Here is a 17244-nt window from a genome sequence, read left to right as displayed (position 1 = left end):
TTAAATGGGTAAGTAATGAAGCTGAGTGGTGGTGGGTTCACCTAAGTAAAACACTTTATAATTTTTTTTTTTTAAATTCTCATCTTAATTCAACCCCAATTTTCTCTATGTGTGTCATTGGGTAAAAAGCAAAAATTCTAAAGTTTTAACTACTGTATACTTTATTATTGGCTACCAAAATTTTTGAAAAATTGTTTGTTGATAAATTTTGCTTCAGCAAGTTCTTTGGCATATATTGTCAAACAATAAATATCTAAGTGTCTAAATTTTGGTTGGGTTTTATACAGCTTTATATACAACTCATTTACAAGTCTTAAGGCTTAAACAATTGGAATACGAAGACTATAAATTGCTAAAATTATATTCAAGTGTAAATGGTAGGTAATTTTCTAAAGCTAAGTAAATAAAAGTAGTTCAACTGGTATTCCTTAATGGCTTCGATCATGTAGCTGTAATAGAGAGATTGGTGGAGAGTGATAGGGTTGAATATCCGATTTGCAATAGCCTCCCTCTAGTTGACGATATGTTTTGCCAAAGCCAATCCCTTGTATAATAGCTCGTGGTAGGTGTGAATGTAACGTAACATATTATGTACCATTTGCATGTGAGGCTTCCTCGAATCTTCCGGGAATTGGCTAAGGAGGTGCACAACATGTGGGAGGTTTGGTTTTGTTAACGTCATGTATGCGGGCCAATGGTCGACAGTAGTCCCTTACGTTAAGAGTCCACAACATACTTTAGGGTGCGACAATAGTTTGTATCGCACTTGATGTCGTGAGGGTAGTAAGAAAATTTTTTGAGTCTCGTTTGATGTAATCACCTTTCAAAGGGATTGATTGCAGGAACATTCTAGTTGATTAGGACAACTAGAGGGGTGTATTCCTTGAATCATGCAAGCAAAGGGAGATTTCTCTTCGGATTGTCTCTTCATTGCTTTTTGAAGGTTTTGAGGTTACCTTCACTCTCTTTTCTTTTTGCCTTCAACTCATTATTATTTTTTTGAAGGGGTGTTGGTCAATATTTTTAAATTAGCAAGCTTTAGAGTTGCTACGGAGCTCTCTATATTTTGTGAATGTTGCCCTAAGATGAGCACTCCTTCACATGTAGCTCTTTCCAAAACCCATCATGTGGCAAACTCATTTGGAGTAGTCTTTACTTTAGATCTTGTCCTTTTCTTATTGTATGTTTTCAAGGTGACTGATTGGTATAACCAAACGTCAAGTTGTTTAGAATTAGCATAAAAATTATACACTAAGTTGTTTCCAATAGGTGATAGAACCAATTAATAGTTTCTTGAACCACTTTTTTGCTCCTCATGTAAGTATGGCTATTAGACAATGGCATCTAGCGAACTCAAATACTTGGTTGAACTTTATTGGGTCATTGAAGGTGTTTTGGTAATTTGGGGGATTACCACTTTTCTCAAGGGTGTACACAACAATGCATATTGAATTTGCTAGAAAGGGGTGCATGGCGCACCTAGTAGATGAATGGAGATTTTCTTACCTCAATCTCTATCTCATCTTCTTGAGATGTTAGATCTCTTAGGGCTTACTTAAGCCATAGGAATGGGATGTCCATTAGATTCGTTTCAACCCCTTTTTCAAGGTAAGCTTAATGGGCATTTAATTAATCACATATACCGTGTTTTTTGGCTTGTTTGTCAAAGCATGTCAACCTATCAAATACACTTTTCAACCTATATCATCATAGTGTTAAGTGATTTAATCCCTTGAAACGTGAGTTTCCTACTATATGTTGAAGGTCGATGTTCCCATTGTGAGAATAGTTATTATAATATCTTCAGATGACACAATTAAAGTGTAGATCATGCTCCACTTATTTTTTGTTGGCTCCATCATCGTGTAATTTGTACCTCGTTTATTGATGTTACCTCAACGTAAGTTATTTTGAATACTTCATGGGTTATTACCACCTATGAGTGTGATATGTCTTACACACTAATTGTTATTCCCTTCATGACATGAGTTAAAGGTTGAACGCCTTTGTCAACAACCATTGTCTTATGAGTTCAAGTTTGCATGTGGAGTGCTAGAGTCATGATAGGGCATGACATGTTTGTTACATGAGTTTTCTTTTACACACCAAACAGGGGACAAACCCTCGCCTTGTGGATTACCTATCATTGTCTCTTGGGGAAACTGGGAGTGTCTATACATGAGGCATGAGACCTCACACCGTTTGTCAACAGGGGAATAGGTTTCTAATAGGTGTCATTGAGTTATTGGATAAGTGTTTGGACCATCCTAGCCAAACCAACTAATTGTGTTGCCACTCCTATTCATCCGATTATGTTATTTTTTAACAACGGGTTTGATTTCATTAGGTAGGGAATTGTGATTAGAATTGTTATCATCGACATGATTGGTGGCAATCATAGATTTGATGGTTCTTCTTTCGGAGGATGCCATAAAAAAAATTGGCTATTATGAGACAAAGAATGCTAATGTAGAAAATGATAGAGCTTTCAATAGTCCCTCTTTCTAACACCAAATTATTGGTGATAGTATCTTCACCAATGAGAAGTGCACTAAAGTAGTGTGTGAAATTTAATGTAAGAATGCAAAGAGACACAAGAAGATGAAAAAACAATCAATTTTTAATGTAGTTCAATTGGATGAACTAAAAATTTATGTTTGTGGTAGTGACATTATTTGAGTAGTATTTAAAATAAAAAAGCATTACAAGGCTTAAGAGTTAATGGAACGCTAGAAAAGTCTCCTTCTTAGTCTTTCCATTGTAAAAAGTTTATATTAGTGGAGACTAAGATTACAAGCATAACCATTTTTGTAAAGTGAGGAGTTATATAATTTGATGTATATTGCTATAATTTCGACATGGTAAGAGAGTAATTGTACTTTGATTTAACTGTTGAAATTATATGAGGTGATTCTAAGAAAATTCTAAATAAGAACATGCTTTATTAATGTTTTCTTCTCAATTTGTATGTTGGTGTAGCGTATTTCTGCTTATTGTTGATGGCCTTCATGAATACCGTATGCATGAGTTTGATTGATAAAGAGTTTAGACCTTATAGCAATGTTTTTTTTAGGAATAAAATATAAATCAACTTGTATCATCCTCTAAGTTGTAAATAAAGTGATGATTTAAAAATGATGCGACAATATCAAATAAGATAAAAACGTTGCTTCACAGGAGAATTTGGGGATACGTTTTGAATTATTTATACAATTTGTTTTGAACATTGGGTCGTCGGGATCATTTCTCTATTAGGTCCAATTGGCATGCCAGAAGGTCAGAATATGGGTGCTGGCTCTTCTTCTTGACTAGGCATAATATTGCCGTCCAATCAAAGAAATGAGCAGTTACCTTTGGTGGAACTAACAAGTTTTCTCTGAAATTACAAAATAAAGTGGGGAGAGTTGTTAGGTTTTGTTTTTATTTTATGATAAACAAGTTTTGGTTTTAATTGCATAAAAGGATACATGACAAATCCAACCATTGACCACAATATTATACATTTTCTTCAGGTAACTTACTACATTTAATTCTGATGGGTTTAAAGTTTTAAAGAAATAAATTCATTATAATTACTAAAGTCTACAATACATGATGTTATTTGGGGGAATGGACTATCGGGCCTTAATTAATTTCGGATTTTCTTGGAAGAGCTTTTCATAAATTTGAATTATTTATGAGGTACGTGATTCACACTTCATTTGTTTTAGTGGAACATTTAAGATTTTTGAAAAATTGGACCTGCAAAATAATGACGTTATCTTATAATAAATTAGTGGGAATTGGGTACTTTGATCTTTATTTAGTCATCTCAATTCTCAAATTTTAGATTATGACTCATCATACTACCAATGGGAAGATTTTTTACTACTATTACTAACTTCAACAACCATTGTTTTTATTAAATAAATAAGAAAGTTTTAATTAAATTTGGGCTAAAGGGCTATTTTTCGTCTTAGTTTTAACGTAAAGATAAATGCATACCTATGCTAGATCAAAAATTCAAAATACTCACTCATAAACTAATTTTTATTAAAATTTTCAATTATAGATAAGAATAAATTATTATTTTATCTCTAACCTTAAAACTCTCTCTCACCCCTTAGGTTTGAAAAATTGATATTTCACCCCCCATTCTCTAAATTTAAAAAGTTCATATTTCACCCCTAGAGTTTCATTTCTTCCCCTCCATTCTCCGACGACCATTGTCTAGCCAACCTCTCATCTGCTAGCGCACCCTCTCGCATCCTAGACAACTACACGATGAAGAAGTTGTCATGGTAACGCGACGATGACACTTCGATTTAGATTTATCAAGATGACGAACCCTAAACCCTTGATTCAGTTAGAAGTATGACAAAGGCACTCAGGAGACATTTCGATTTGGTCAAGAAAGTAACAAAGACGCTCAGAAGACATTTTCATTGGTTGAGATTCATCGCGTGAAGGATTTGGACAAAGTGTGACAATTCGTTGCGCGACGGATTTGAACGAACAACCACAATCCATTGTGTTCTTGGTGGCTTTGTCATCTCATGATCGTTTGGGATGTGAGGGGGTGAGCCAACATATGAGAGGTTGGTTGGAGAAAGGTCACCGAAGAATGGAGGGGAAGAAATGAAAGCCTATAGGTGAAATGTTAACTTTTCAAACTTTAAGAATTGAAATAAAATGTTAGTTTTTTAAATTTGAGAGATGAAATGTTACAATTTCAAAGTTTAATAATAAAATAACGATTTTACTTTTATCTATAACTGAAAATTATAACAGAAATTAGTTTATAAGTAAACGTTTGAATTTTTAATCGAATATAAATGTGTATTTATCTTTACATTAAAATTTAGATTATAACTAGTCATTTGACCTTAAATTTGTAAATTACATCTCTCATAAGATTTTTGAACATTTATACAGATGTTTTTGCATTTTAAATATCGACCGCTTATAGCGTGATAATTATAAGTAACGCGCCCTTGTGAAATAAAAAATACAGAGAGTTGATTGTTATTAACCCTAACACAAAACTCTAATAAATTTTTATGGTAATTTTTATCTTTAGTAATAGAGCCATTCTATTGTTAAATTATGACAACACCGAGGAAGTAAATATTTGTACAAAATCCAAAATGAAGAGACAAATATGGGAATGTTCCTGGTACACTAATTACCAAAATGGGTTTTATTTAAGGCCAAACGACTATTTCCCACCCAAGGTTTAGCTTTTTCTCAAGTGTCCCCCCTTTAACTATGGAAACACCAAACACCCACCCATGGCCGGTTGGATTTAACAGAACCCTAACGCCTAAAAATTTTACCTCTTTTTGCCCCCTAAACTTTAAAAACTAACATTTTTTCCCAACCTAAGTTTTAAAAAACCGCAGTTTCACCCTAGGGTTTGGTTTTGAAATCTCCGGTGACTTCTCCGGCTCCGTTGCCGACGGCCTCTCCCTCCCGAAGCAACATCTCCTTCCGGCGATCTCTTTCCTCCCATTTGGAGGTCCGATCGGTGCCCGGAGACGCCGTGGGAGACGAAGAAGTTCATCGGGAGAGGCCGTCGGCACGGAGCCAGAGAGGTCACAGGAGATTTCAAAACCAAACCCTAGGGTGAAACTACGATTTTTTAAAACTTAAGCTGGGGAAAAATTTTAGTTTTTAAAGTTTAGGGGGGCAAAATTATATTCTATTTTAGTTTATTTTTAATATTATAGTGAAAATGACAATTTTACCCTTACTACCGTTAGGGTTTTGTTAAATCTAACCAGTCATGGGTGGGTGTTTAGTGTTTCCATAGTTAAAGGGGGGACATTTGAGAAAACGCTAAACCTTGGGTGGGAAATAGTCGTTTGGCCTTTATTTAATAAGTAACCTAAACAATGCGTTTTGAACGCGGATTTTCCCAATCTGCCTGTATTGTTGAGTCCGCTCGTCTGTCCAATTCACACCACCTTGATTTTAAGTATTTAACTTGCTCCACCCAACCTCTACCACCCAGTCAAATCATCCTTCTGTAATCACCTTTATTATTATTATTATTATTATTATTTTGGGTAAGTAATCACCCTCACCTGTTCAACCAGCACTGGACTCGTTTCTGCCCTCCCTATAAGAAACTGTAAAACTATCTTCTTTTCTTCCTATAAATTCCTGTGTCTCTCAGACGACCCTTGTCCAAGAAACAAGGTCCCTTTTAACTGCGATAATGAGTTACTACAATCAGCAACAGGCCCCCGTCGGCGTCCCTCCTCCTCAAGGTTTTTTAGTCTCAAACTAATTTTATTCACATGGGTTTACGTTTGTTTTTTCATCTTTTTCCAATCCTTTTGCTATCTCATCAGTTTTTGTAAGTCCTCAGTTATTTAGGTTTTGTGGTTTTTGCACGATTTTATTATTGGTCTGGTGTTGATTTTGTATTGAAACACGTTTTAGGTTATCCGGCGGAAGGATATCCTAAGGATGCCTATCCGGCTCCAGGATATCCCCCTCCTCAGTACCCACCTCAATACGCCCAACCTCCGCCTCCGCCTCCTCCTCCGCCTTCGCAACAAAAACAAGTTGGTTGCTTAGAAGCATGGTATATCTTCTCTCCTTTGTTTTACGTGAAAAGAGACTTCCAGTTCACGAGATTATATATGGATTGTGCCAGTTAAAGTGTGTTTTAGTCATTCAAGTTTGTCACTTTTAGATGGTTTCGACAAATTTCAACTTTTGTTAGAATAGTCTGTTTTTCGGGTATTTCTAGGAAAGAAGCCAGATGTATTTGAATTTTGAAGTGATGTTTTTGTGACATATGTGCAGTTTGGCTGCTTTGTGCTGTTGCTGCGTGCTGGAGGCCTGCTGCTTCTAATGAGAAATGGCGATTGGATTCGAGTTTTATTTTGGGTCGAACTGCAATTTGATCCCTTAATTGATGTATTGTTTGGATCTTGATATAGTTTAGTTTTTTTAAAATATATTTCTGAGTTTTAATTTTGATAATAATATTGCTTGAACATTATTATATGAAGACTTGTTATGGTGTAGATAACTATTGGAGACTTTCATCGTTTTTGTTTTATTTATTATTTCATTAAAGTATCTGGCCAGCCTTAGGTATCATCTGTTTCCGGCTGCAGACGGTCCGGTTGTTTTTGCTTTTGCGTGTACGTGAGGCAGAGCATGGGTGGGGGAACTGGGGAAGGATGCATGTGATGTGATGTGATGCATGTGATGTGATGCATGTGGATAATAGAACCCACTACAAGAATTTAAACTCATGTTTATAAATTATAATGATAACAATGGCATGATGAGTTGTATTATAACGTATTATTTTATTTTTAATTTAAAATTATTAATAATTTAAGATTTATTTAATAATTAAAATTAATATATATAATTTTAAATCTTATTAATAAAATATATAAATATTATATACTCAAAATAAATATGTATAGTTTAATTTAAGGTAATTAAAAATTATTTTGCTAATTTACTTTTTATTATTGATAAATTTTGATAATTTATATGAAAAGGGTCGCGTGTTTGTTTAGGTAATCATAAATTTATTATAAAATATTATCAATTTTAGTTAAAATAAGAAGTAATATTAACAATATTTTAGATTGAAAAATATATTGATAATAGGATAATATTTGAAAAAAATAATTAATTAATTTAATAATTTATTATGGACATGAATTTTTTTAATGTATTATTAGAATATAAAATTATTTTAAAAAATATACAAAAAAAATTTAATCTAGGATATATTAGATTAATAAAACATAATATTATTCTTATGTCATTTAAACAAAATATATTAATAGTTTATATTCATTTATGATTGTTTTTTATTGCGATATAATAGGTATCAATTTTTTTGTCTAAACTTTTTTAGGTAAACTTACAGTGATTTTAATTTTTTAAATAAATTTTATTTTATGTTCAATGATATCTTTATCGTCTAATTACATCACCCTCTCTGTTAATTACATTAAAATATTTTTTTCTGATAACTTATGAGCATTTTATGTTTGTTAGGTTATGATTTGAAAATTCAAAAACTTATTAAAAATTATCAATTTTTGTTATAATATATATTAAAACAAAAAAATTAACATAAATACGAAGAAGGGTACATGAGAATGTGCACAGATACATAAGATGTGTATGAGTGAGTAAAAGATACGTAAAGGGTGCTTAACGCTCATATATATATATATATGGGTGCAAAGAGAGTGTGCGGGTATACGCTTCTTCGCATTTTTGTTTTTTTATATATATATATATATATATATATATATATATATATATATATATATATATATATATATATATATATATATATAAAAGGAAGTGTGAAGAGGGTGCGCAGTTCTTTGCACTTTGTTTTTTTCATATATAAAATAATAATATAATATAATATTTAAAAAATATAATATATATAACAATATAATATATATTTAAAAATTATTATTTATATATGTTATATTATAAATATAATATATATAACAATATAATATATATTTAAAAATTATTATTTATATATGTTATATTAAATATTATAATATTATATTATAGGCCAAATGACTATTTTCCACCCAAGGTTTAGCGTTTTTTCAAATGTTCCCCCTTTAATTATGGAAACACCAAACACCCACCCATAACCGGTTAGATTTAACAGAACCCTAACGCCTAAAAATTTTATCTCTTTTTGCCCCCTAAACTTTAAAAACTAATATTTTTCCCTAGCCTAAGTTTTAAAAAATTGCAGTTTCACCCTAGGGTTTGGTTTTGAAATCTCCGACGACCTTTCCGGCTCCATTGCCGATGGCCTCTCCCTCCCGAAGCAACCTCTCCTTCCGGCGATCTCTTTCCTCACATTTGGAGGTCCGATCGGTGCCCGGAGACGCCGTGGGAGACGAAGAACTTCGTCGGGAAGACGAAGACGAAGCCGTCGTCTTCGTCTGGGAAGACGGTCGTCTTCCCAGAGGTCTTCTTCCCGACGAAGTTCTTCGTCTCTCACGGCGTCTCCGGGCATCGATCAAACCTCCAAATGGGAGGAAAGAGATCGCCGGAAGGAGAGGTTGCTTCGGGAGGGAGAGGTCGTCGGCAACGGAGCCGGAGAGGTCGCCGGAGATTTCAAAACCAAACCCTAGGGTGAAACTGCGGTTTTTTAAAACTTAGGCTGGGGGAAAATTTTAGTTTTTAAAGTTTAGGGGGGCAAAATTATATTCTATTTTAGTTTATTTTTAATATTATAACAAAAATAACGATTTTGCCCTTACTACCGTTAGGGTTTTGTTAAATCTAACCGGTCATGGGTGGGTGTTTGGTGTTTCCATAGTTAAAAGGGGGCATTTGAAAAAACACTAAACCTTGGGTGGGAAATAGTCGTTTGGCCTATATTATATTATATAACTTGTCACTTTACACACCTTTTACTCATTCTATATATTTTACGCACCTTTTACTCACTCATTACATACTCTACATACCTCATGTATCATTTATGCATCCTATACACCACCCTTTTGTATTTACTATTCTCCTCGCTTATATTTATCTTTTTGTTTTTATTTATATTTGAATAAAAATTGATCAATTTTTAAATATATTTTAAATATTTGAAACATAACTTATTGAATCTTTGAAAAAAATTATACTAAATTCAATATAATTAGTTAAGAGTGACGTAAATAACCGAAAATAACGTAATTAGCAAAGAGAATATTCTTAGAATTAAAAATAAATTTGTTCATAAAAAAATCACTGTATATTTTATATCTCTTTTTTTATTTTTTTAATAAAATATTACTTGATTCAAATATACCTTAATAAAATTATCAAATTAAATAAAATCTCCTCTATCCTCTTCCTTTGATTTAATCAAATTAGTTGCTCTTTTGGAAACATCATTTTCTTTAGCTTAAACTTAACATTAATATTTAAATAAAGTGATTAATAATTTATTAGATACGGTACAGTTATTGATTTTGCTAATCTCAGTCCAATTCAAATTCCAATAACCCATACTGGGCAAATCTAACAGCTTGACCTGCATCCAATCTTTCTATTTATCATATTAATATTGGGGAAATTAAATCAGACAACTTGAATTATTTTCATGATTAATATGGAAAGAAAATGGCTTCAAGAATCTTGGCTTTTTGTTATTATTAACACTCTCAAATATTATAATTTCCCTGGATATTACATCAATTAAAAATATTTAATTAAAAAATCTGAATCTGAATCTGAATCTGAATCTGAATGGTGTTGCCGGGGGCCCGACTAGGTTAAACAGATGTAGAATATTTTGCCTTCACAACTCACTCGTACATTCGCCTGCACCTTCTGCCTCTGACCCTACCCTAACCCTAATAACCAACACGTGTAACACTTATCGCGTAACTTCCGTCTATCTGGCTGTCACATGATCACCTCCATGCCTCTTCCGTTTAACTGAATTCTCAAACATGTGTCGAAAATCACGAAACAAAGACGCAACATCCATTGCTATTATTTTTTTTAAGCGCACAAGTTCGTATCTGAACATCGCCAGAACAACAAACCGAAAATTAGAATAAAAGGTTGTAATTTTATCATATCTGGTATGGTTATTTCTTTCTTCTTCTTCTTCGTAATAATTTCTATGCCTATCCTGTTTTTTTTTTATTGTTCCTAATTCATTGTTTTGGTGTTTGAATTGTTGACAGAAAGGTTCTCTGCATGTTTAGGGAGTCTAATTTTAAATTTGATTCCATTTCATTAAATTGTTATTGTTTTAGGGTTTTTTTATCTGTTGTTTATTATAATCCTCTTTTCCATTGTTGATTTTTGTTGTAAAATCAGCTGCTTCGATATTTCGATAGTGTATGATGTGATTGCTGTGTTTTGATCAATTTTATTTAATATTTGTTGTAATTGTTTAATGTTTTCAGCGAATTATGGAGTTTGTACCAATTGAATTGATTCTGTTATTTAGCTAAAGCGAGAAAATTGGAGTTTGTGTATAGCTGTTTGGTTGAAACTTCCGCGTTTTGGATTTGTATTGCCAGTAAGATTTGGTGAATTAGAGAATAGAAGAAATCAATACTCTGAATTTTTGAGGATATGAATTATAAAAAATGCACCATCTTGTTATAAAAATGTAGTTAACCTTTATATTTAGTATTTGGTACATTATGTGCAATCGATCTCTTCATCTGGACAACTGAAGCATGAACCATTTGTTTAAAAAAAAAAAAATTGCCCCATGTAATGTGTATTGCGTCTTTTTGGAGCAATAATCATAATATAACATTTATTGTGAGTCTAATCATTTTAACAGTTGCATAATAAGGAATAGGTATGGCCATGTGATGACAAAATATTTATGTGCAATCGATTTCTTCATCTGGGCAACTGAAGCATAAACCATTTGTAAAAAAGTTGTTAATGTTTCCCTGTAATGGGTATTGCGTCTTTTTGGAGCACTTATCACAAAATTATATATCATTGTGAGTTTAATCATTTTAACATTTACATGCTATGGAATAGATATGGCCATGTAAGGACAAAGTATTTCAGTTTACTTTGCTTTTACAGTTTTGATTAAATTATTTGTAGCGTTTTCAGATTTTATCTTATACATTCAAGTAAGCACTTTATAGTTGGAAAGGTAGATTTCCTTTGTTTTTAGCCGTTATCGTTCATCTTTTATATGATTTTCTTCTGTATGGCATCTGAACTTTGTTTGCTTACAAGATGATGGTACTTGCAAGTTTTAATCAAGTGATATTTTGTGGGTTGAATAATACTACAGTTTCATCTTTGCATAGAAACATGTGAAAAATGAAGAATCGTGAGGGGATTCTAAAAAAGTAAGTGCAATTAATGAGCATGTATGGTGTGTCTATAAAAAGTAATGTTACCTTATTTGTAGGCAAAGTTTTTATTCGAGGTGATATAGTCTTCAATGTAGTGGTTAATTTGGAAGAGAATATAATCAGTGTTGTTCTTGCTTGTGTAAGTGAATGTTTAAGCTTTAAATATGTTTTGGACAACTGGCATCTAAATTCAGTTTGGTAGTTGTTATTTGACACTCTCTTCTTTTTGAGAGTTTTGACTGCATCAGTTGTTTATATATGATTATTTTTGTTTGACCATCTGCAATTTAGGTTTGCAGTTCAGAACTTCAGTAGATTTTGAGGAGTTTCTTTTAGCTGTTCTTTATGGGTGCTCCAAAGCAGAAATGGACACAAGAAGAAGAAGCTGCACTAAAAGCTGGGGTTATTAAACATGGAGCTGGGAAATGGCGCACAATACTTAAAGACCCAGAATTTAGTGGTGTCTTGTATCTGCGTTCTAATGTAGATCTAAAGGTTGGTGGTATCACAGTTTTTATTTACTTATGTTTCTGAGTGAAGCATTTCATTTAGTTAAAATTGGTGTAAACGGTGATTGATTGCTTTGTTTTGACGTGGGGTAGGACAAGTGGAGAAATCTAAGTGTGATGACCAATGGATGGGGATCACGGGAAAAGTCTAGGTTAGCTATTAAAAGAACACCACATGCTCCTAAATTGGAAGAGACTTCTTTTTCTCTTGCTGCTAATGCTGCTCTAAGCGATGAGGAAGAAAATTTGGATGGTAAGCCAGTCTCAGTTTCCAGTGGCATGCCGCAGATTGTGGCTGCTCCAAAGAGATCTATAGTAAGGTAAGAATATTTTTCCTTACATAATTCATTTTCCATTGTTTCACTTCCTTAAATATGTTAAAAAACCTCCATATGAGAGAGAAGAAGTGTTGGATACTTTGGTACATGGGAAGTGGTGCCATTCTCACTGCTCTACATCTAGGTCCTGTACTTTTTTGTTTTAAGTTATTGGAGGCTTATTGTAATTTTTTTTTAAGTAGCTTCTCTCAATACCCATGTTATTAAAATTAGTGGAACTCAAGGTCTACTATTTCTTTTATTGCTTTATGTTTGTTTCTATCACTAACATTGTGAGTTTGAGAAGGTGTTTTAATGAGAAACACTCAAAAGTATTCAAAGTCACCTAAATGTAGTGTCATGCATCCACTTTGGAATTTGTTGTATTGTCCAACATTTAGTGCCATTAGGGGTTATATTTTGTTAATTTTTAAATGGAATAAAAGTCCATTGTTCTACTACTATGTATGGTTGTGAAATATAATTAAATCTTTATTTTCATTGTTTTAGGTTGGACAACCTTATAATGGAGGCTATAACCACCCTGAAGGAGCCTGGTGGTTCTAATAAGACATCCATTGCTGCATACATTGAGGTATTTCTATATACGAGGGAGAAAATGTTGTAGAATATATATATATATATATATATATATATATATATATATATATTTATTTATTTATTTATATTTGTAGGCTTTGTTAAAATTTTCTGTATTATCTTATGTTTCTGTTAGAATTTATGGTACTTAAATTATATTCAGGCTGATGTATGTGTGGTAGTTTTTCACTGGCTATTGAATTTCTATGAAGCTGAGGAGTATTTCGGTGGAAATGAGCAATTAATAGGATGATTCTGTGATAGAATTGGCTTCTTTAATTTTATAGTGTCCTATCCTGACCCACAAAGTTGGTATTCATAGCACATCCATTGATTAGTGATGACATCACTGCTGCGAATGCTTTACATTGTTTGTATGGACTGCACATTCTTCGCTGATGCAGTTAGATGTGTGGGCATGGCCAGATCATGACATATGAAATGGACATCTTTGATGTTGGTCATTTTATGTTGCATGTTTCTTATTAATCTTTCATTTCTTTTAAATGTGTTATGGCCTTCACTTCTTAGTATTGATAAAGGTTAAGTCTTATATGCTTACTTTAACCGTTTATTTGTCCTGCAGGAGCAATACTGGGCGCCTCCAGACTTTAAGAGGCTATTGTCAGCTAAATTGAAGTATTTGGCTGCAACTGGGAAACTCATTAAGGTAGTAATGTGCTTCAAATCTGTGATGTAATGTTAACTGGCGTGGATGCTTGTTAACACTAAGCTTCAGAAACCTTAATGAAAGCTAAATTATATACATTATGCTTTTTATTCTTTTTTTTTTTTTTTTTTTTGAGTGGTGAAAACTATATGAATGGAACACTTATTCATGCCATGGAAATGGTTATACTGCCACGTAACAGTAAACAACTTGGGCCTCCAGTCCAGGTTATCGGATTGGCAAATTGTAGATTGGGATTCTCAAGGGATGTTAATAAATTAATATTCATACATATTTGCAATTGATGGAGTTTTCTAAGGACCTTTTTGGAGCATCATAATTAGTGGTGGATGTTGAGGTGGCTTAAGCTTGTTTGCCAGCTCGGCTTAAGTGAGCTTGAGTCTAAGGGTTTTATATTATTGAACTTCAGCTCGAGCTTAAGAGTGTTTAGTTCGTCAAGCCTGCGAGCTTGGAAAAACTCAATTTGAATCAACTAAATTGACATCATTTAACCAATACGCATCAAAAGATGTCGTCTTGGTTGATTTTGGCTTAGCTATAGTACCAAACCAAGCCCAAGCTCAAACTCGGCCCGATATTGTAACCAAATTTGAGCTCGACTCCCCTTATGCTGAACCAAGCTTGAACTAGTTTAAGAGAAGCTCATTGAGTTTGTGCTTAGGCCTGAATCCAGCCCTAGAGATTCTTGGAATTATTCAAATCACAATGCATCTTTATTGAATGTGAATTACATATGAAGTGATTGACAATTAGAGTCTATTGCTATTTGAGATTGTTGAAACATGGTTTGTGAAACAAAGTTTTTGCCAGATCCATATGAGTTGTAAGGGGTTTATGAGAGATATTGAAGTCCTTATTCTCATTTGTAAAAATGAAGGGATGAAATCAAATATTTTCTCTCACTCTTGCTCACACATTTGCTTGTTTTCCTACTTGCCGTTAGTCCTTTCCTCCCATCTTCTGGTTAGATTTCCGTTGTTGGTTATAACTCTACAGCAGATATGCTGCTTTCTTTTTTATTTGTTATTGTACTTTTCTAATACTTTCTTGAATGGTTTCAAGTATGGACTTGGATCTCTGATCTACTAACCTTTTAAGCACATGTTCTTCGATTAAATGATCTCTTGTGGCATATAGTCAAACCAATCTGAGTTAAGCTCCCATTTGGGGGAAAAAGTTTTAGTCAGTACTTCGCTCCCATGGGCTTGGCAAAGTTGTAATGATTGGCATTTGAAAATACTGCCATAGAAGCATGTCTTATGTGTCTTCTGTGAATTTCAAATGTTATTATATTCTGAAAAGGAACAATGAAATTTTGCTGTTTTTCCTTGAGAAAATTTTGAGTTAATACTTTGCTTGTAATACCCTGAAGTCAGTTGAAGTCTAAGCAATAAATACTGTTCAGCACGATTAGGAGATGTAGAAGCACACTTCTAGGAAGGAATAAGTTTTGTATTTGTAATTAATGTTTGATTGACTTTATCAATTTCTGGTCCGCAATTTATGTGTAACTTATGATTTTATTAATCATAGAAAACTGATATAGTTTCCAAAATATTGGTTTGTTGGCCATGTGCTTTTAGTTTCATTTTTGAAGATTGTATTTGATTGCCAAGAATTTTTCTCTTTTTGTGCAGATAAAACGCAAGTATAGGGTATCACCCACTCTACCATTTTCTGACCGAAGAAGAAATTCTTCAATGCTTATTGAGGGAAGGCAGAGGGTTTCTCCTCAAGTTGATAATGATGATGTCAATATTCCTACAAAATCTCAGATCGATTTAGAGTTAGCCAAGATGAGGAGTATGACTCCCCAAGAGGCTGCTGTTGCTGCTGCTCGAGCAGTTGCAGAGGCTGAAGCTGCCATGGCAGAAGCTGAAGAAGCAGCAAGGGAGGCAGAGGCTGCAGAAGCTGATGCAGAAGCGGCACAAGCTTTTGCAGAAGCTGCAATGAAGACACTGAAAGGAAGAAACAACCCAAAAATGGTAAAAGGATATATATATATATATATATATATATATATATATATATATATATATATATATATATATATATATATATGTTTTGTCTAACTGCTAAAAATTAAGATGTTATAGAGCAGCTTAAACAGAGCTCAAGTCTGAGCTTGTTGAGGCTGATAATTGAGAAGTCAATTTGAGTTGGACACCATATCTCTCAAAGCTTGTAGCTGTGCTTGAATGTGAATTATGAAGTTCTAATGAGATGTTTTCTGAGCTTGAGTTAATGCATCTTTTGTAAATTGTACAGATGATACGAGCGTGATGGAATTTAAGGGAAGCAACCACAAAGATTTAAAGACTCAGCAAATCGGTCCCACCAAGAATGGACAATGATGATAAACTAACTAATTGCATTTTTTGATTGACTCCCAGTTACATGAACGTCCTTTGATGACACGCGTCTGTATTTGTAAATATTATCAAGCCTTTTGGACAAGTATGTCGCGGGATGACCTTCACAGCATACTGCCTTGTCCTGTTATAATGTTAGTTCCTGAAGTAAATTTTTCTGGTTGATCATTTGAAAGATGGGTCATGTCATGCTTTGTTTTTATTTTTGGCTTATATAGGATCTCCTTCTTTGTAGCTGGTATTTATTAATTTTTAGAAATTTGAAAATTCAACAAAATGTTGACTGTAGAAAGAATTAACAAGCAGTTGGATTCTAAGTATAGTAGATTGTAGAAAGAAATAAAAAGCAGTTGGATTCCAAGTTCTAGCTGAGACGAGATGTCTGTTATCTAATCCTGTCTTTGTTGGAAGTGATTGTACTGTTCATAGTTTTGTAATTTGAACTAAATTGTCAACTTTGTTACTTACTTCTTATTATTCAGTTTCCTGAGTGAATTTCCATGTGGATATTTGTGATTGGGTATCATTTGACATGAAAGATATTTGCTTTGCTGTAATAAAATTTTTTATACAATCAGTGTAGAAAAACAAGCATACAAAATTTTATTATTTTCTTACTGCCTTGATTCCTTCAGCTCGACATTAATTTTCTTAATAATAATGTTACGTGGATAAATAATATATATAACTTTATTTAAAAAAATGACATATTAATATATAATTAAGTAATTTTAAATTAAAAATAAAACAATAATTATATATAAAGTTGTGTACGTAGTTTTATTGTTTTTTTATTGGCTTTCTAGTTTTCATTTTGCATTGGTTGGTTGGTTGAAGTTGTGATTTGTATATATTTCAGGATTTGATTTAGGGCATTCTGTGTATCTAGTTGCTAAATTTAGAATT

At 33.0% G+C, this 17244-nt stretch overlaps 2 protein-coding genes across 5 annotated transcripts; both read left to right on the top strand.

The window, feature by feature from the left end:
- The first annotated feature begins 6043 nt into the window (after positions 1–6043).
- LOC123213126 (cysteine-rich and transmembrane domain-containing protein WIH2-like) lies at positions 6044–7003 on the top strand. Its single transcript, XM_044632486.1, has 3 exons — positions 6044–6251; positions 6427–6571; positions 6796–7003. The coding sequence occupies exons 1-3, from the start codon at positions 6200–6202 to the stop codon at positions 6842–6844; spliced, it is 246 nt and encodes an 81-aa protein (XP_044488421.1). The 5' UTR covers positions 6044–6199; the 3' UTR covers positions 6845–7003.
- A 3203-nt stretch (positions 7004–10206) lies between these two features.
- Positions 10207–16845, top strand: LOC123214940 (telomere repeat-binding factor 1-like). 4 transcript variants are annotated; one of them, XM_044634970.1, is made up of 7 exons: positions 10207–10592; positions 12149–12344; positions 12452–12678; positions 13186–13270; positions 13862–13945; positions 15604–15951; positions 16235–16845. In XM_044634970.1, the coding sequence occupies exons 2-7, from the start codon at positions 12195–12197 to the stop codon at positions 16247–16249; spliced, it is 909 nt and encodes a 302-aa protein (XP_044490905.1). In that variant the 5' UTR covers positions 10207–10592; positions 12149–12194; the 3' UTR covers positions 16250–16845. The 4 variants fall into 4 exon arrangements, with proteins under 4 accessions (XP_044490905.1, XP_044490903.1, XP_044490902.1 ...); XM_044634968.1 differs by having other exon boundaries at positions 10208–10571; XM_044634967.1 differs by having other exon boundaries at positions 10208–10571; positions 12141–12344.
- The last annotated feature ends 399 nt before the right edge of the window (positions 16846–17244 follow it).

The sequence above is a fragment of the Mangifera indica genome, chromosome 4 (genome assembly GCF_011075055.1).
Source record: "Mangifera indica cultivar Alphonso chromosome 4, CATAS_Mindica_2.1, whole genome shotgun sequence".
Lineage (NCBI taxonomy): Eukaryota > Viridiplantae > Streptophyta > Magnoliopsida > Sapindales > Anacardiaceae > Mangifera > Mangifera indica.
This window is presented reverse-complemented; position numbering and strand designations above follow the sequence as displayed.

What these genes read in the sequence shown, in the direction of transcription:
- LOC123213126 (XM_044632486.1), top strand. Translation starts at nt 6,200, where the DNA reads ATGAGTTACTACAATCAGCAACAGGCCCCCGTCGGCGTCCCTCCTCCT. An exon ending in CGGCGTCCCTCCTCCTCAAG is followed by an intron (nt 6,252 to 6,426) that starts GTTTTTTAGTCT and finishes AACACGTTTTAG; the next exon opens with GTTATCCGGCGGAAGGATAT. An exon ending in GTTGGTTGCTTAGAAGCATG is followed by an intron (nt 6,572 to 6,795) that starts GTATATCTTCTC and finishes ACATATGTGCAG; the next exon opens with TTTGGCTGCTTTGTGCTGTT.
- LOC123214940 (XM_044634970.1), top strand. Translation starts at nt 12,195, where the DNA reads ATGGGTGCTCCAAAGCAGAAATGGACACAAGAAGAAGAAGCTGCACTA. An exon ending in CCAAAGAGATCTATAGTAAG is followed by an intron (nt 12,679 to 13,185) that starts GTAAGAATATTT and finishes TCATTGTTTTAG; the next exon opens with GTTGGACAACCTTATAATGG. An exon ending in CCATTGCTGCATACATTGAG is followed by an intron (nt 13,271 to 13,861) that starts GTATTTCTATAT and finishes TTTGTCCTGCAG; the next exon opens with GAGCAATACTGGGCGCCTCC.